The sequence below is a fragment of the Pezoporus flaviventris genome, unplaced genomic scaffold (genome assembly GCF_033815535.1).
Source record: "Pezoporus flaviventris isolate CSIRO_AGI_PZ_B2104156 unplaced genomic scaffold, CSIRO_AGI_Pfla_v1 ptg000327l, whole genome shotgun sequence".
Taxonomy (NCBI): domain Eukaryota; kingdom Metazoa; phylum Chordata; class Aves; order Psittaciformes; family Psittacidae; genus Pezoporus; species Pezoporus flaviventris.
Window position 1 is genome coordinate 253,182 of NW_026892874.1, and position 19,368 is coordinate 272,549.

Below are 19,368 nucleotides of genomic sequence, written 5' to 3' on the forward strand. Positions count from 1 at the left end.
AAAGCCAAATCCTTCTTCCATCGATGCTGTTTTAGGTGTTTAAACCCAGTTTTAGCTATGGGAAAGCCAAATCCTTCTTCCATCGATGCTGTTTTAGGTGTTTAAACCCAGTTTTAACTATGGGAAAGCCAAATCCTTCCTCCGTCGATGCTGTTTTAGCTGTTTAAACCCAGTTTTAGCTATGGGAAAGCCAAATCCTTCTTCCATCGATCCTGTTTTAGGTGGTTTAAACCAGTTTTAACCATGGTGAGGTCAAATCCTTCCTCCATTGATGCTGCTTTGGGTGTTTAAACCCAGTTTTAACCATGGGGAAGCCAATGGCTCCCATTGTTGTTGTTCAGTGGTTTAACCCTGTTTTAACCATGGGGAAGCCAAATCCTTCCTGGAATGGGATGGATCCAAACAAGATAAGTCTGCACCAGAGGCTGGAATCCCATCAAGCAGCTTGGATTGGAGCTGCTCTTCCATGAGCTGCTGGATGTGTCCTCTGCTGACGAGGGAAGTTTGTTGCCTCTGGTCCCATAAATCTTCCTTAAAGCTGGATGGATCCAAAGGGCTGAATTTGCTCCTGGAACTCTTTCAGGGAAGTAAAAAAGCAAGGAAAGGTTTGCAAGGATCTGCTTGGAATGCTCTGGAAAGGGCTGGCACCCTCTTTCTCATTGCCTTTCCTTTTAAAAGGCTTGGCAATTCCCAGTTTGGGGAATTTGGGGATTGGAAGGGGAAACAACAAGGAGAGATTTTGGGTTGGAGGTCGTTGTCCTGGGGCTAAATGGGATTGGGGCCATCCCCAAAGGTGCTTCAGGCCGAGCATCATTGCTGCAAGTGATGCTCAGAGGTTGCAGCGTGGGCCAAGCTGGCAGAAGAAGGAGCAGGTTTGGGCCCTGCCTGCCCTTGCCCATCTGTGAGAGTCTCAGGAATCCCATTGGTGTGGAGTATCCTGGGAATTCCCTCTTGTCCTGGAGCCTGGGATCAAGCCCTTAACCCTCCCTATTGGCCTTGTACCACTTTTCCTCTTGGAGGAAGCACAGCCCAGACCTCTCAGCTCCTGGAGCTTTTGGGATGGGTTGGGGGCTCTTCATCCCCTTCCTGAGCTCTGCAAAGCCCCTAAGAGGCGAGAGGAGCCAAGTGTGACCCTTGTGCTGTGGGCAGGGAGTGTGAGGAGGCTGGGAAGAGGAGCCAAGCTGCTCTCTGGGATACGTGTCGGGTTCCCTCTGGATCGTGCCAAGGCAAACAAGCCACGCTGCTTGCAGCTCTGCATCCTTCCCCCTGCCTCACTCACACCTCCAGCACTCAGGGTTCATCTCGCTCACGTTCCAGTGATGGAGCCTCACGTGGGGGGCTCTTTGACCTGTTCTTTGTGGAGTTTTGGGGTGGAAAAGGGGATTTTGCACCTCCTTGGATGTGCTGGAGGATGCCTGCTGGAGCTGCTGCCAGCTGCTGGCTCTGCTCTGCTGCCTGCAGAAGGCAGGGAGCTGCAGGTTGCAAACACACTTAGGTGGAATCATGGAATGGTTTGAGTTGGGAAGGAGCTTAAAGCTCATCCAGTTCCATCCTCTTGCCATGGGCAGGGACACCTTCCATAGAGCAGCTTGCTCCAACCTGGCCTTGAACACTGCCAGGGATGGGGCATGTAAACCACCTCCATCCAACCCATCCCAGTGTCCCAGCACCCTCCCAGGGAAGAACTTCCTTATCTCCAAGCTGAACTTCCCTGTTCTACTTGGAACCCATCGCCCCTTGTCCTATCCCTGATGAAGCTCCCTATGCACATCCTTGGAGCCCCTTTCATCACTGGAAGCTGCTCTGAGGTCTCCATGCAGCTTCTCTTCTCCAGCCCCAATGTTCTCAGCCTGGCTCCATGTGGGAGCTGCTCCAGCCCCTGCTCATCCCTGTGGCCTCCTCTGCCCTTGCTCCAGCAGCTCCATGTCCAGAACTGGATGCAGCATCCAAGTGCCATCCATCACCAGAGCTCAGCTGCTCCCACTTGATGCAGCCCAAGGCCATGGGGGTTATTGATGGCTCCCATTGAGCTTCTCCTCGGGCAGCTCCATCCATTCTCCACCCAGCCTGGAGCAGTGTTTTGGGGGGGAACTGTACTGGGATGAGCTGGGGCTCGCTGGGTGCTGAGTCAGCAGGGCCAGCACCTCCCCTTGCAGCAGGTCCCCACCTCCGGCTGCTGAGACCCAGAACCCACATCCTGAGCTGCTGCTGCCTTCCCAACTGCCAGAAGGTTGTGAGAGGGGGGGCAGGAGGACCTGGAATGGTGACAGAGGGGGGCAGGAGAACCTGGAATGGTGACAGAGGGGCACAAGAGAACCTGGAATGGTGACAGAGGGGCACAAGAGGACCTGGAATGGTGACAGAGGGGCACAAGAGAACGTGGAATGGTGACAGAGGGGAGCAGGAGGACCTGGAATGGTGACAGAGGGGAGCAGGAGGACCTGGAATGGTGACAGAGGGGAGCAGGAGAACCTGGAATGGTGACAGAGGGGAGCAGGAGGACCTGGAATGGTGACAGAAGGGGGGCAGGAGGACCTGGAATGGTGACAGAGGGGCACAAGAGAACCTGGAATGGTGACAGAGGGGGAGCAGGAGGACCTGGAATGGTGACAGAGGGAGTCAGGAGGACCTGGAATGGTGACAGAGGGGGACAGGAGGACCTGGAATGGTGACAGAGGGGGGCAGGAGGACCTGGAATGGTGACAGAGGGGGACAGGAGGACCTGGAATGGTGACAGAGGGGAGCAGGAGAACCTGGAATGGTGGCAGAGGGGAGCAGGAGGACCTGGAATGGTGACAGAGGGGGACAGGAGGACCTGGAATGGTGACAGAGGGGAGCAGGAGAACCTGGAATGGTGACAGAGGGGGGGCAGGAGGACCTGGAATGGTGACAGAAGGGAGCAGGAGAACCTGGAATGGTGACAGAGGGGGAGCAGGAGGACCTGGAATGGTGACAGAGGGGGACAGGAGGACCTGGAATGGTGACAGAGGGGGACAGGAGGACCCGGAGTTATGATGGTGATAGAGGTGAGAGGAGGGACAGGAGAACCCTGGACCAGTGATGGTGACAGAGGAGAGAGGGATGCCCTCCTCCTGCAGCCCATGGTAGGACCCTGGTCTCCTGTGGGGTTATGGGGGGGGTCTGTGGGGTGTGGGCTGGGTGATACCAAGCAGGGGACACAGCGGACGCGCTCGGTTCCATGCAGGGATGGGATTCCCTCTTGTGTGGAAGAGGGTGGGAATGCCCATGCTCCGTTTTAGGGAGTTGGAGGGGCCACCAGTGCTTGTCCCAGTGCCATCCATTGGGAAGGACAAGCCCCCAGTGGGTACTTGAGGGTTTCCTTGTACCCACTGAGACCCACTGCGTGTTGCTGGTGGATGGGGAGCGTGGAGTGGCTTCAGCTGGAGCTGACTTGTGATCCATGGTCTTCTCCAATGGGAATCATCTCATGGTCATCCTCGCTGGGTGGGTTTGATGGTGCTCCTGCTTTGGAGGTCCTGGTGCTGTGGTTTCCCTTGCCAAGAGACTTGGGGGGCCCCAGGATGTTGTTCCTGACCCCCACGTTGTCCTGGTGTCTCCCCATAGCCTTGGCCTTCTCCTGGGATGGTGACCTGACCCATCCCTCATCCAGACCTACCCCTGGAGATGCTTTATGGTCCCCCATCCCCTTCCCATGCTGCTGGTTCCGATGATGCTCCACGCTCAAGGCTTCTACCCCTTCCAGTTCAGTAGGTGGGGGACAGTTGGTTGGGTGGATACTGGGAACAGGCAGGATGGAGCTCCAAGGATGGAGGTGCCTCTGGGGGGACCATCCTCTGTCCCCATGTACAAAATGAACCCAAGGAGGAGACCAAAGGATGGGAATTGTGTTGATTCCCAACATCCCAAATGCATTCCGGGTGTCTTGTGCCCAGCCTCTCTTAGTGGGGAGACCCTGCATGAGATAAGTGTCAGGTCATGGAGGAGCCTTTCCTTGGTTTTGGACCTGATCCCATCATTCCCAGTATTTCTCTGCATAAACCCCACTGAAATGGCTCCAAAAGAGCCGAGCAAGGGATGACTGGGATCACTGGGATGCATGGAGCTGGCAGGAGGGATGGGACCAGCACGTGGTTCCCTCTTTGCTGTAGTTTTGGAGCTGGTTTGTGTTCATGCTGCTTGGAGCCAGAGGAACAGGTAGGGATGGGTTTGCTCCTCTGAGCCAGGGTACCATTAAAACCATGGAATCCTGGGGCTGGGAAGCTGCATCCCTTCAGGATGCTGGGTTGTTCAGCCCATCCCAGGGCTGCCCATCAGGATCAGGATCTGCTTTCCTCCCCCTCACAGCCAATACAGAGTCTTCCAAGTCCAAAGTCCCAACTCAGCCTGCTCCTCCCAGGCCAGAGCCTGGAGTAGAGCAGGAGCAGCTCCCAGCATTGAGTGTCCAGCCCATCCTGCTGCATCCCATCCAGTTGGATCCCTTTGTGGGGGAGCTGCAGCTTCACCCGGATCCGGAGCAGAACATGGGGTACGTAGGGGTTGATCTCCTCCACGCCTCGTGGTCTGCTTCACTTGGGCCCTTTCCTGTGTCTTTCCCTGCCTGTGCAAAGTCCACACTGGGATCTGTCAGCACCTGGATGCTGATTGCACAATCTCGGGCATTCCAGCCCTGAAATCCATGAGCTTCCAGGCTACAGAGAGGTGAAGGGACCCACGTTGCTCCTGGCAAGCCCAAGCTTGGAGCTGTTGGAGTTGCACAGACACAAGGGCACCATCCCCAGCTCCATCAGAGACACGACGTGGTGCCAGCTCCTGCTCTCAAGGTCACCTCCCTGCAGGATCCCTGCATGTCCTGAAGGCCTGAGATGCCACGAGAAGGAAGTGCCTCTGGTTTCCATCATTGGAACAGGACCTGGAGCTACATGGAGGAAAACCAGCCCCAGCTGTGCCTGGTTTGAGGAGGAACCATGAAGGTTGTCTCTGGCCAAGCCCTCTGCAGGAGATCCTCTGGAGTCAGGAGCACAATTCCCACCTTGCTCCTGGCAAAGGGTTGGAGAACATCACCTCTGGCTCCATTCGGATGCTCCCTGAGGCTTGGGGGGTGAAGTGGGCTCTCCTGGAACGTGGCTGCTGCCAAGCATGGGGTGATTCTGGGCTCCTGGAATGGAGGTGAAGGTCTTCTCCAAGAGATGCTCTGTTGTGGAGCATCTCCTGGTGCTCCTGTAGAGCTCTGCCTCTGGTGGCCCTATCTCAAGTGGGTTGAGGAGGAAAGAGCTGCTGGGTTCCCCCCTCTTCTGCAGAAATCCATGCTTGGCTTCTTCTGTGGCCTGCAAGAGCCACGACTGGGGCCATGGGATGGACTTGGAGATGGGCTGAGCTGTGGGAAGTGCTTCCGTGTGTTTTGAGGAGTGAAACAGGGGTTAGGGGCTGGAAAACACCCTGTTTCATGGAGAACTTCTGGGTATCACTGTAACGTTCCCAGTGTGGGCTCCTCATTGCCCTGGTACCAACCCCTGGTGCTGGGTTGGGGGGCATCACACCAGTGACCACCCAGCCACTCACGTGGCCACCAGTGAGCTCCAGTGCCACCATCCCAATGCTTATCCCCCCAGGTGGTTTTTCTCACCACTTCTGGTGGTTCTGAACCACGTGTGGAGCCCAGATCTTTCCTTCCAGGTTCTCTCCATGGTGCATGAGGAGCTGGTGCCAACCTGGGGGGGTTCTGCTCTCAAAGGAGGCACCTCAAGCTTAAAGCTCGAGCTGGAGGTTGGAGCTGGGCTTTAGCTCCAGAGCTAAACCAGCCCTTGCATCACCTCAGCAGATGATGCAAGATCTCCCCCCTTGCCTCATACCAGTGCTCAGATGGGTCCTCAGCCTCTAGAGGAGACAAAATGTCTCTTCTTGCTCCTCTTTCTCAAGTTCCTTTCCATAGGCTGCAATTCCAAAGCTTGGGAGAACATGTGTGGGGTCAGAGGAGGCTTTTTGGGGGGGCTTTTGGAGGTGCTCAGGCTGCTCAGACAAGAGGTGTTGCAAGTTCCTGCCCACTTTGCTTCAGTTTTGGTGCTTGAGGAGCTCAGTTGGGGTCTAAACCAAGTCATCACCTTTGTCCTTCCATGGAGGGTGCTCCTTGCCCATTGATGTCCTTTGAAAGTGCTGGTCCTCCTGCAGTGGGAATTGGATCTGGGAGCTGCTTGAGTTGGAGCTGAGGCTCCTTCCTCATTCTTCATTGCTGTGATAGGAGATGCAGGAGGTTGAGGGGGGGGATCCTGTTGTATTCCAGGATGGAGCCTCTCACAGCCCAGCAGCTTCTGAACTTTGGGAACTGATTGTCTTCTGAAAGGGTTTTCTGTCCATCTGCACCCCTCTCTGCCCCTTTAGGCTGTCATGTGGCCTCCACCAGTGGCTTGGAAACCACCATCCAAAAGCCCTCTTGGCTTCAAACTCTTCTTTGGGATTTTAATCCTAAAATGATGGAATCATTGAGGTTGGAAGGATGCTCTGGAGGTCTTCATCCCATCCCTGTGCTCAAAGCAAAGCGAGGTTGCTCCAGCCCCATCAAGTTGAGCTTTGAGCGTCTTCAAGGATGGAGATCCAAGGAGAAAGTGTCCCATGTTGTGACTTCCTTGTCCTCTCCTTGCACAGGTCCAGGCTTCACCTTCTCTCCACCCTCCAGTGGGTGCATCCTCCAGTCCCTGATGCATGGGGACCTTCATTAGGCTCTCTTCATCCAATGATGGCTCTACCAGCACCTCAGTGACCTGATGCCCCAGGGACCACCTTGTTCATTGTCACAGCTACTGTTGGGTTCATCTTTAGCCTTCAAATAACGTGTGGAGTAGCTCTGGTGTGAAGCAACCCAATGGCTTTGTGTAGGAAGCATCTGCCATAGGAAGAGGGTGCCATGGAGGAGCACCTCAGTGCTCATCCTGGTGGCTTGTGGGGCCGTGGTGAAGGTTGAAGTGAAGAGGTTTGCACCCTGATACACGACTGAGCCTCTCGAGCGTGGTGGCCTCCATGAGGTTCTTCTGGAGATGCTGGCATCTCTCAACCCACAACCCTATGGAATGTGTTTTGTCATTGACCATCACCAAACGTACCCAGAACAGGGTCCAGGAGATCTCCTGGGCTCCATGTACCTGCTCCTGCACTGGGGATCTCACAGGTTTCTCCCTTATCAATGGCTTTTTTTGGGGTCTGTTTTGGCCGTGGGCTCGTGTGATGGTTTGGTTTCAAAGTGTTTCCTTGTCCTGCTTGGTGCTTGAGCTCTTGGGAGAGAGGAAGAACATTGAGGAAAGATCCATGGCCTTGTGTTCATAGAATCATGGAATGCGTTGGGTGGGAAGGGAGCTTGGGGTCATCCAGTTCCAACCCCTTGCCACGGGCAGGGACACCTTACATAGAGCAGCTTGCTCCAAGCTGGCCTTAAACACTGCCAGGGATGGAGCATCCAAGCCTCCATCCAACCCATCCCCGTGTGCCACCACCTTCCCAGGGCAGAACTTCCTTATCTTCACCCTGAACTTCCCTGTTCCACTTGGACCCCATCACCCCTTGTCCTATCCCTGAGGAAGGCCCCTCCATGTCCTCCTTATGTTGAGGACACCAAAGCTGGATGCAGCACCCAAGTTGGGGTGTCCCCAGAGCAGAGGGGCAGGATCCCCTCCTTGGACCTGCTGCTTGGATGCAGCCATTTGGAAGGTGTTTGACCTCTTGGAGGAGAAGCCTGAGCTCAGGAATGGATCCAGCTCTGCTCCCTGGGGAGGAGCTGCAGCTCCTGGCCTTGAGGAGCTGGCTTGCCATAGAGGGTAACTTGGAGCCTCTGAAGCCATGGAATTCCCTCCTCCGGCTGCTTCCAAGCAGCAGGAGGGCAGGTCCCTGCTCCCAGGAGGGGATAAATCACCTCGTGTTTGCCTCCAAAGGAGACAGCTTCTAAAAATAGGGATCAAGCTGGAGCTGTGCAGAACAAAAGAGTCCCCAGGAGCCTCCTGCCACCGGCTTCCTCCCTCAGCCGTGTGCTCTGCCCCCTTCCATCCACGTGCTGGGGGTTAGGGAAGCGTTTAAAGCCTTCCCATTGGAAGAGCAGCCAGAGGGGAAGGCTTTGGGGGTGTTGGGTGAGGAGGAGCCCACTGGGAGCCCTCAACAACCCCCATCAAGTGGAAGCAGCTGAGCTCTGGTGAGACCCTGCTTGGGTGCTGCATCCTCCTCTGGTGTCTTCAGCATAAGGGGGACATGGAGGGGCCTTCAGCAGGGTGATGGGTTCCAAGTGGAACAGGGAAGTTCAGCTTGGACATAAGGAAGTTCTTCCATGAGAGGGTGCTGGGACACTGGGATGGGTTGGATGGAGAAGGTTTGGGTGCCCCATCCCTGGCAGTGTTCAAGCCCAGGTTGAACAGGGCTTGGAGCAACCAGCTCTAGTGGAAGGGGGTTGGAACTGGATGAGCTTTAACGTCCCTTCCAACCCAACCCATTCCATGATTCTATGAAGGGCTGGGATTTTTCCCATACTTTCCCTGGCATTCCCACCAGTGCCTCAGGTTTTCCTGAATGCTCTCCCCTGACCTCAGCAGCTTGGCCCTGGATCCCACCAGCCTCTTCCTAAGGGATTTTGGAGCCAGGGATGCTGCCACCTCTCCAGTGCTGATGCTGGATAAACCCTGGATGTGGTGGTCCCAGCTCTGCAGGAGCTCCAACCCCATCATCTCCAGGTGAGACCTTAGAGATGCTCAGCCTTAGAAGTCCTCTGCTTTCAGGGCAGGTCCTGCTCTTGCATTCATCACTGAGGTTCTCTGGCTCAGTGTGTGGTGAAGGTTCAGCTGCTCTTCACTCATCCCTTTCCTCCATAAACCCCAGGCATGGTTGGTGCTGGATCTGCTCCCTCCTCCAAACTGTGGCCACCTCATTCCCGTGGCTTCCTGCTCTTTTCCACCCCACCAATGAGCCCCAGGCAACATCTTGGGCATCCCATGACCCAAGGTGATGATGGGGATGATGATGATGGAGCAGGGACACAGGGCAGGTCCTTGGCTTGGCCTAGGGCTGGGCCACAGCAGGTAACCAGATGGATTCATGGATTCACCCAACCTCCCAGCCTGGAAGAACAAGGGCGTCCCAGCTTTCCAAGTGGCTCAACCAGGATGGGGAGATCCAGCACGAGGAGCAAGACCCCTCCTTGTCCTGCCTTGAGCTCAGGCTTGGTAGATTGGATCCAGACACAGCCAAAGGCTTTTCTCCTCTTGAGGAAGGACATGTCTAGCTCTGATGGAGCTCAGCAGATCTTCAGGAGGCATCTTCTGGCCTGGCATCCCATGAGCAGACTTGGAAGTGCTTTAGAGGATCCATCCCAAGGCTTCAACCAACCCCAGCATGAAGCAAAGCTCCTCCAAGCCCCAGCTGATGCTCAGGCACCCCGAGAAGCCTTGAAGGCCATTCCCGAGGCAGGGAAGCATGCCAATGCCATGGAGGCCCCATCCATAGAGGCAGGAGAAACGGTGTTCTCCACAGGGTGGACCAGGACAACCCTTATCCAGCCACTCGTGCCGGTATCCAGCTTCCTCCTTGGCTGCAGGAATGATTCTCCATCAAAAAGGTTCCCATGGGATTAAACCCTCAAGTGGGGCTCAGGAATCCCATAATCCAGGCTGGGCTGAGGTGGGAATGCTGGGCACAGGAACAGAGGGGGGTTATGGGCAAGGAATATACCCCAAAACCCCATTTGAAAGAGGTTCAGGTGGACACTGACCTTGGGGCTTTCCTCTCTTGCAGATGAGCCTGATCCTGCCCTGTCCGGTGCTGTCCCAGCTGCTGCTCACAGGACAGAACTCAGGTAAGTCCTCACCTCCCTGTGCTCCAGTTCCACAAAGCCCCCAGATAGCTCCCTATGCTGGAGGAGGGATTGTCCCACCATGGAAGACATCAGCAGGTCCCTCTAGAGCCAGGCAGCTCCATCCCCGTGCTGCAGAGCAGCGTGGGCTGCTCCAGTGCATCCCATTTATCCCGCTTCCCAACAAACCTCCCTGCTCTGCCTGCCCTAAATCACATCCTGGAGCCATGCCAGTTCCTCTTGGAACCGTCCCCATTGCCCTCAGAGCATCCCAGTTTCCCTTGGAGCTATCCCAGTTCCTCTTGGAATCATCCCCATTGCCCTCAGAGCATCCCAGTTTCCCTTGGAGCTATCCCAGTTCCTCTTGGAATCATCCCCATTGCCCTCAGAGCATCCCAGTTTCCCTTGGAGCTATCCCAGTTCCTCTTGGAATCATCCCCATTGCCCTCAGAGCATCCCAGTTTCCCTTGGAGCTATCCCAGTTCCTCTTGGAATCATCCCCATTGCCCTCAGAGCATCCCAGTTTCCCTTGGAGCCATCCCAGTTCCTCTTGGAATCATCCCCATTGCCCTCAGAGCCATCTTGATTCCCCTTGGAGCCATCCCAGTTCCCCTCGGAGCATCCCAGTTCCCTTTGGAGCCATCCCATTTCCTCTTGGAACCATCCCCATTGCCCTCAGAGCCATCCCAGTTCCCCTCGGAGCATCCCAGTTCCCCTTGGAGCATCCCAGTTCCTCTTGGAACCATCCCCATTGCCCTCAGAGCATCCCAGTTACCCTCAGAGCCATCCCGGTTCCCCTTGGAGCATCCCAGTTCCCCTTGGAGCATCCCAATTCCCTTTGGAGCCATCCCAGTTCCCTTTGGCACCACTGGGCCTGTTCCTGCTGTGGCAGGGATGCTGGGAGGTGGGTGCTTGATCTGGGTGCATTGGGAGCACCCAGGAAGGGCTGGGATTGAGGTGCCAGCCCAAGGCTTATTTTAGTGCCTGTTGTCCCCGTCTCCTTCCTGGGCCAAAGGTTCCTTAAGGAGTTGTTTTAATCCGGTTGTAATCCGGTTTTTATCATGGTTTTACCATATTTTAGTCCTGTTTTAATCACATTTTAGTCACCTTTTAGGACATTTTAGTCGCATTTTAGGATGTTTTAGTCACATTTTAGGATGTTTTAGTCCCCTTTTACATTTTAGTCCCGTTTTAATCCCATTTTAGTCACATTTTGGGGCATTTTAATAATGGTTTCATAATGGTTTAGGACATTTTAATCACATTTTAGTCCTGTTTTATTCATATTTTAGTCATATTTTACGTTTTAGTCTCGTTTTAGTCACCTTTTACTTGATTTTACTCCTGTTTTATGTTTTAATCACATTTTAGTGACATTTGAACCCCATTTGAACCGCGTTTTACTCACGTTTTACATTTTAACCACATTTTAGTCAGGTTTTAATCTCATTTATGGGATTTCAGTGATGTGGGAATCGCATTTCCCCGCTGCCACAGCACAGACAATGGGGATCCCAGCCTCCAATCCACAATATTCCTCTGGAATTAAAACAGGGAAAGGTTTGGAGCTGGGAGTGGCGACTGAAGTGGGTTGGGAGGGTCAGTTCTTCCCTCAAGTTGGCTTTTCCCAGGAAGGAACTGGGGACAAATAGGTTGGAAAAGAAGGTGAGATTGATCCATGCAGATCTGGCGGTGCTGCTGCCTCCATCCAACAAAGGCACTTTGTTCTCCTGCAGCACAACTTGAGACAGTGTTTTGCTGGCCCTGGAGTCATTGGGCTCCATGATCCAGCAGGTTCCTTCCCTAGGGATGGGTTAGCAGCGGGCAGGAACCTGGATGTGATGGTTTGCATTCTGCTGTTGGCCATGGGTGCTGTGTAGAGAAAGAAGCCAGGTATGAAGCTGGCTGTGGAGGACAGAAGGCTCACACCATTAGGGTCAGGATGGGGACACAGAGGCCCCTTGAGTCTTCTTAAGCCCCATGAAGCTGCCATCAAGGGGGCTCCTGGATCTCTTGGATCCCAGTTCTGAAGCCTAAATGTGGGGATCTGGTGCCATTCCAGGCTCTTTAGATCCTGTCTCGTGCTGCTGGTTCAATGCCAGAGGGAGCCATCCCTGCTGCACCCTCATGGTCCTCACCACGTCCTTTCTTCCCTGAGAAAGCCTCCAAGCCCAATGTAGGACTTCAGACCCCACCAGGCTGGAACTGCCCCTTTGGTCCAAGAGATCTTTGGGATGGTCCATGTTAACCATGAGATCTATTTTGGCCTGAAGTGAGAAGCATCATTGCTAAGAGCGTGTACCCCTGTTGAGCTGGGGATAAAGGAGACCATCAGGGGTCCAAGCATCCCAAGAAGTTAGGAGGGGAAAGGGAAGGAGAAGCAAAGAGTGGGATGGAGCGTGGGAAAGGCAACGTGGTGATGGGAACCCAGCAGTCCTCTTGTACCTGGCATGAAGGTGGCAGAGCCACTGTAAGGAGGAGATAGAGCCATCACCAAAAGAGGCTTGGAGCAAGGCCAGGAGAAGGGATGGGTGACCTCATGTCCCTGCTCATTGCAGGCGGTTGCAGATGAGCTTGGAAGGTCCCTTCCAACCCAAACCATTCCATGATTCTAGGGTGCAGAAATGTGGCCACGGGAAGGTGGGAAGGGATGGGCTTGGCTTGGTCCTAAGTCTTTATTTGGGACAACGTGGGAGCCCCCATGAAATCCCATCCCGTGTCACCCTGTAACGCCAATGGGAATGTGTCTGTTGACTCCTTCAGCCCTTCTTAACTCTCCAAACTCGTTTGCAGCTCCACAAACGAAGAGCATTTGGAGTTCAAGAAGGCTTTGTACAGAACAGATGCCAGGAGCTCCTTGGACCTGCGAACCATGGCCTGGGACACGTCCACCCTGGAGAGCAGAGCAGGCGATGGCAGAGAAGAAAGCACTTTAAAGAGGCTCTCTGGCTTGAAGGACTTGAAGGACTCGCGGTGTGGAAAGGAAGCACCATTTGCCATGGAGCCCCAGGTTGTAAACACGGTGCAGGTGGACCCTGAGAGTGACTCTGAGGACCTGGGTGGTGGCAAGGGGACAGCAGGGCCACCCAGCCCTTGCGTTGGGGCATCGGTCGGCGGCGGCGCTGAGGAGAAGTACCTGAAAACGGAACCAAAGCAACTTGAAGGCCTCAGCAAAGAGCACTTGGAGAAGAGCAAGAGGGGGATCCAGAGGGGGGACTGGATCTCGAGACCCACCAGAAGCCCAAGTCCTCACTATAAAGACATGGGCAAGGTGACAGATGTAGCAACCACCTTGCCCTTCCGGGGCCAGGCCGTGCGTGAAGTGCCTCCTCCGCTGTTCAGGAAAACCCTGAACCCTGTCCTCAGCAAGGCCAAATCCTTGGAAAGCTCCTCATCCCATAGGAAGGGGCTGCTGGTTGACTCGGACTTGGGAGAGATCAACCCGCTCAGCACGGCCGAGTGGACAATCCCAAAGCTCGGCGCGGAGCTGGCCGTGGGCAAACAGACCTGGACAGTGAATGCTGAAGACTCAGTGGAGAGGATGCCGTTGATGTCTCTGGATCCTGCTCCCTGCAGCTCCTACGACATCGAGATGAGGCCCTATGTGTGCAGTGTGTTGGTGGAGGAGCAGGGGAAGGAGGAGCTGGGTCCGGAGGAGGACCCCACGGTGTACACCTGCATCGAGTGCAGCATCTACTTCAAGAAGAAGGAACACTTGATGGATCACATGCTGCAGCACAACCGGGGACCAGGGAGGGACCAAGACAGGGATGCTTTGGGAGGACAGTGTCAGTTCTGCTGCAACGAGTGCGGATGGGCCTTTGGAGACCCCACGTCTTTGGAGCAGCACAAGAGGCTCCACCAGGAATCCAGGGAGAAGATCATTGAAGAGATCCAGAAGCTGAACGAGTTCCCAGACGAAGGCCGGGACGCGCGGCTGCAGTGCCCCAAGTGTGTCTTTGGCACCAACTCCTCCAAGATCTTTGTCCAGCACGCCAAGATGCACGTCAAGGAGCGGAAGGACCAAGGGGCCAAGAAGCTAAACCTCTTTGGAAGCACAAGCAGTGGAGAAATCCGGGATAGCCCCATGCATGGCATCTACAAACCCTTCAAACCCGACGAACACGTGGCCCTGCAGATGCAGGTGCCACCCCAAAGCAGCAGCAAAGGGCTCAGCACCTGCGTGCTCTGCAGCTTCCCGGCTCCCAACGACAGCATCCTCAAGGAGCACATGAAATACGCCCATTCCCACCTCTCCTGGGACACGGAGGTGTACGAGGATGATCCCAATCAGCCAGGAACCAGCAGAGATGCCTACAGCCCGGCCCGCCCGGCCCGCTTTGCCGACACGGATTACTTTGGCAAAGCAGAGCAGCTTTTCCCACCACCTTCCCAGGAGAGCACATCCCATTACGAAGCTGTTCCCAGTTTTGCCCTAACGCATCCCAGACACAAGAGCAACGGGGCTGGCAAGAAGGACTACCAGGCATCGGGGTTTCACGCCAGGAAAGCGGCTCCCTATGGTGCCCCGCACAAAACCTTGGGATTATCGGGTTTTCCCTCTGCTAAAGCTTATTCCCAGTTTGCTCTGCAGCAGCTGAAAAAAAAAGGAGGAGCTCAGCCCCTTGAAGGAGAAGGTGATGCCCTCAGGAGTCACCCCATGGGGCTGGAAGAGCTCAGGCACAAGTGGCTGTTGGGCACCGATGCCGCGAGCATGGAAGAGGAGATCTCCGGAAGCACAGAGATGGATTTGGGTGAGAGCAGAGGCATCAAAGCCCTCAGCATCCCTCAGGCTGCCTTGGACCTCAAGAGGACGTTCAGAGACACCTTGAAGGCCACGGACCCTTCGATAGCTTCAGAGGAGCAGCAGCAGCAGTTGCGGATGATGGTCCCCATCGTCCTCCTGGAGGAGGTGAACCTGCATCCCAAAGCGACAAAGAGGCCCCGGGGGAAGCCCTTCAAGAAGAAAGCGCTGCTCCCATCCCGGGACTTCCTGATGGAAGAACCCATTCCCTTGGATATGCTCCTGTTGGACGCTCCTCTGGAGCTCGACGACCTCCTGGACTCGGACTCACCCATGCTGAAGAACGAGGAGCGGAAATGTCCCTATTGCCCTGACCGCTTCCACAACGGCATCGGGTTGGCGAACCACGTGCGGGGCCACCTCAACAGGGTGGGGGTGAGCTACAACGTCCGTCACTTCATCTCGGCCGAAGAAGTCAAAGCTATTGAGCAAAAGTTTTCCTTCCAAAAGAAGAAGAAAAAAGGTAGTATGTATTCAATTCACCGTGCCCCTCTTTTCTTGCCCTCCTCCCGTCACCGCTTGGGTATGTATGGAGCTGTGCTCCACCACGACCGTGGTGGCCGCGGCACCGCGTTGGCCTGGGTGCGGTGACCACCGTCAGAACGGGCTCGTTGTCATTGACTCTCTCCCCTTCTTCCCACAGTTGCCAACTTCGACCCCAGCACCTTCAGCCTGATGCGGTGCGAGTTCTGCGGCGCCGGCTTCGACACGCGCGCCGGTCTCTCCAGCCACGCCAGAGCCCACCTGAGAGACTTTGGGATCACCAACTGGGAACTCACCATCTCGCCCATCAACATCCTCAAGGAGCTGTTGGCCAACTCCTCGGAGCATCCGATGCTGCAGGCGGCGATGGGAGCGGAGCCTTCGTCCCCGAGCAGGGAGAGGGAAGCTCATGGCTTCGGGCCTCGCAAGAGCATGACCCCCATGTCTGAGTGCAGCATTCCACGTTCTCCTCTGTCCCCGTTCCCCACGTCCTGGGGAGATGAGTCCCTGCAGTCCTACAGAGATGGTGAGTGTCCACACAAGCCCCAAACCCTTCTGCTGACCCCAACCCATGCTGGAGGGTGGGTATCTACGGGGAAGGGTTGAACTGGTGTAACCTGGGGTTACTGATGCTGTGTCCCGTCTGCTGCTGGGTTGGGGGCAGAGGGATGGAGGTGCCAGCAGAGGAAAGGGCCAGGCAGTGCTGGCTCATGGGGAGCTCGCATTCCATCAGGGAGTTGTGCTTTGGATGTTCAGGCTTTGCCCTTTGAAAAGGTTGTGTTTAGGAATGAGGTTTCCAGTTGGGAAGCCCCTAAAGCTTCTCCAGTCACAGGCTGGAGGAAAGGGAGAAGAGTGTGGTCACTGGTGCCAGTCCAGCCTGGTGGCACTCATCCATGCAGGATGCAACCTCTGGTCTGGGCTCTGTGTTCACCCAGCAGCTCCTTGTTTTCCATAGGTGTTCCCGGGAGGGGCAAGGCCCCCTTCCCAAGTAGCTTTGGATCTGAGCTGCTTCCCCCCTCCAGCAGTGAAGCTCCAAACCATGCAAACAGGTTTATCTATCCCAGAGCTGAGCCTGCCCCAAACAGCTTCCAGGCTCCAAAGTTTGAGTATGCACCAGAAGCTTCCAAAGCCTAAAACCTTATATTGGGAGTTCCAACCACCTTGTGACCCTTGGTGCTTCTGGCAGCGTCTTGAAGTCCTTGAAGGAGCTTCTCATTAGTTTCTACTCAGCCTAATCCTATGGAGAGACACCCCTGCAGCCAGAAGCTGTTTGGCTGTAATTGACATTCCAAAGAGCCTGTAATCCCGGCTCTCCAGACAGCTCCATGGGACTTTGGCTGCTTTTGGGGATGAGTCTGGAGCATAATGAACACAAATGAACCCAAACCACCACCAGCCCCCCCCAACTCTTCTCTCTTGGTACCACAAACCTGAGAGGATGAAGAGCTGCCAGCTCGAGGTTGATGCCAAAGGGAGGTGTTTGGAGGGCTCAGCTGATGGTGCTGCTGCCTGTGCCTATTGCCTGGGAAGAGCCAGGTCTCCTGGTGGCTGGAATTCACTGGATCAAGTTGTGGTGCTTGGATCAGGATAGTGGTGCTGTTTGAAGAGCCAGGGCTTGGGTCTTTGCTAGCAAAGAAGGGTGGGAAGTATCTCGTGGCCACCCTTTGGTTCATGCAGTTTGTAACGTGGCAGATCTAACAGCAAATGGCCCCAAAGGGAGGGTTAGGGGGCAACAATGGGTCACATCCTGCACCATGATCTTGCTCATCACTTCAGTGGTGCCCCAAAGGTTTCAGCCTGTGATGGGAGCATCTCCTGCTCCTCGCTGTGCCCATCTGGAGATGGCAGTGGGGGTTTGGTGGGAGAAACGGGGTTGGGAATTGGACAATTCCCAATTAATTTTACCCCCAGAAGTAAAAGGAGCTGAATTGAGGAGCTGAATTCAAGCTTTGCTTCAGTGTTGGGTTTCAACCTGGCTATGGTTGAGGATGGACAGGAGGGATGAGCACAAGGGCCGGAGCCCTTAAGCTTCAGCTTTCCCCTTAGGCTGTGCTCCTGGGTTTAAAGTCACATGCTCCTCATTCCCTTTGTTGTGTCTTCACCCAGAAAACAGGGAAACTGGGGAAGGCTTCAGATTCCCCAGTGCAGGAACCTGTTGTGTGACCCACGTGTGCACTGCAACCACGTGGAGACAGTGACTCCGGGTGGCTTTTGTATTCAAATCCAAGCCTGGAGCCTCTTGGTTCCACTCCCTGGCTCCTGGAGGTGACTTGAACTCCTCCTTGTGGTGCTCCCAGGCCCACATGATGCATCCACGTGCTCTCTGTTGCAACCACTGGAGTATTTATTCAGCTCTCGCTTTGGGTTTGGCTTGGGGAAGCAGTTGGGTAAACAGGGAACAGGTTTGGGAGTGGGGGATGCCCAGTCAGGAGGTGGCAGGGTTTTAGGTGGATTTCAAGCCTGAATTGTCCTTGTGTCTCCTTAAATCGCCCCTGAAACACCCTTAAGGACACCATTAGTCCCTTGCTCATGTTTTGCTCCAGTTCCTTCGTGTATAGAGGCTTTTAAGCAACACTAAGGTGATAAAGGGCCATTAGGAAGCTCTAACGAGGAGGATCTCATGGTGGAGGCACATCAGCGCTGCTGCTGTCTCAGCTCAACATCTGCAGGCAGTTTCCTGCTTCCTTCCTGTCCCCATCCAGCCCTGCAAACGGCCAGCAGGTCCCTGCTGCTCTTTGCAAGGTGCCTCCAGAGCTGCTAAGGGTGAAGGATATGGGTAGATCCTTAAGGAATCCCCAAGGTTGAGTTGGAGCGTGGTGATGCTTTCTGGGCACACCACATGGCCCCATGGGGGGAAGTTCTCCCTTCCTGGAGCTGCTCAATGAGGAAGAAAGGAGCACTATGAGGTTTAACACACGCTCATTCTCTTTGTGGTCTCACATCCTTACCTGCTCCCTCCTATAGCTTCCAAGCAAGCCCATAGTACCTAAACCAAGCCCAGCTTGGCTCCACCATCATCCTCAGCACTTGGGCTGCCATCACCCTTAGACACCCAGTCGGTTCTTTGATGTTCTGAGGCTTTACATCCATTCCCTCTTACCCACAAGAGCAAACCCCCCCCCCCCTCCCCACCCCCCAGTTCATGCTCTTCTGTAGGTCCAGAGCTTCCAATATCCCCTTCTTGGTGATGATTTGAGACCCTGGATCAGTGTGGTTCCCCCTTTAGGTGCCACATTCAATGCCCTGCTGGGCAGGGAAGGGACACCTCAACTCTTGCCCCCTGCCCCGAGCTTCACTCTGCTTTGGTTCTGAGCACCTTAAACATCTTCAACCCTTCCTCCCTGCTGCTTCTCTATGGGACATCCCCTTCTTGTGAGGCTGCTGTGTCCCTGGGGCCTTCCCTCTGTGTGCTGGGCTGGGTGAAGCCGTGCCCTGCTGCTGCAGCCTCCTCCTCTGAGGCCAACTTGGCTCCTTCCCGAGGCTGTTTGTGCAGCTCCTGGCTCCCAAGCTCTTGGCAGGCACCTCGGGAGCACGTGGTGCTTCTTGGCAGGCATTGGGAAGCGTTGGGCAATCGCATCCTCCAGCAGCTCTCCTCCCTGCCTGTCTCACCTTGCTTTCCCAGCCTTCTCCTTCCCTGGCCCAGGTCTCCTGGATTCCTCCCTTAGGAATGGGAGCAAACACAGCTTTTCTGGTTGACTTCCCTGCCTGCACGGAGGTTTCCCTCCTGGAGCACATCCAAGGGTTTTAGGAGGGGGTTGGCTGAAAGCACAAGCTTCAGGAATGATTCTCCAGCATCATTCCCTAATGCTCCTGTTGAGCGTTTGGGTGTCTCCATGCCCAAGGTCCTGCCTTGAAGAGCATCTTCTTTCTTTCTTTGCAGGAAGAAAGATGCTTGGGATCTGGGTTGGAAAAGAGCCACAAGGATCCTAAATCCTGACTCCACACCTAAAAGTTAAAGGCAGTATCTAAGGGTATTCCCCAAACTCTTCTTTGAGAGCTTGGGGCCATCACTTCATCCCTTGGCAGCTCGCTGACCACCTTCTCCATAAGGAACTCATTCCTAATGGACAATCTGAGCTTCCCTGGGGAGCTTTAGGCCGTTCCCTTGTGTCCTCTTAAAGGTCTTTTCCAACCTGGTTGAATCTGGGACCCCAGAGCCCCTTTGATTCCTTCTCCCACCTCTCCATAGCCAGGCTGGGGGAGCCGGTGACGTTGTGGTGCTGGGATGGAGCCGAGCCCAGCCTGAGCCTGGAGGACACCAGGAGGGGAAGGTGCTTCCACA

The 19,368-nt window shown here is 55.1% G+C and overlaps 1 protein-coding gene across 1 annotated transcript in view; it reads left to right on the forward strand.

Moving 5' to 3' along the window:
* The window catches only part of WIZ (WIZ zinc finger), a 45,945-nt gene that overhangs the window by 12,139 nt on the left and 14,438 nt on the right, over positions 1-19,368 (forward strand). The window contains 3 exon segments of the mRNA XM_061443277.1: positions 9,742-9,802; positions 12,593-15,066; positions 15,247-15,612. Coding sequence (XP_061299261.1) covers positions 9,742-9,802; positions 12,593-15,066; positions 15,247-15,612 — 2,901 coding nt within the window.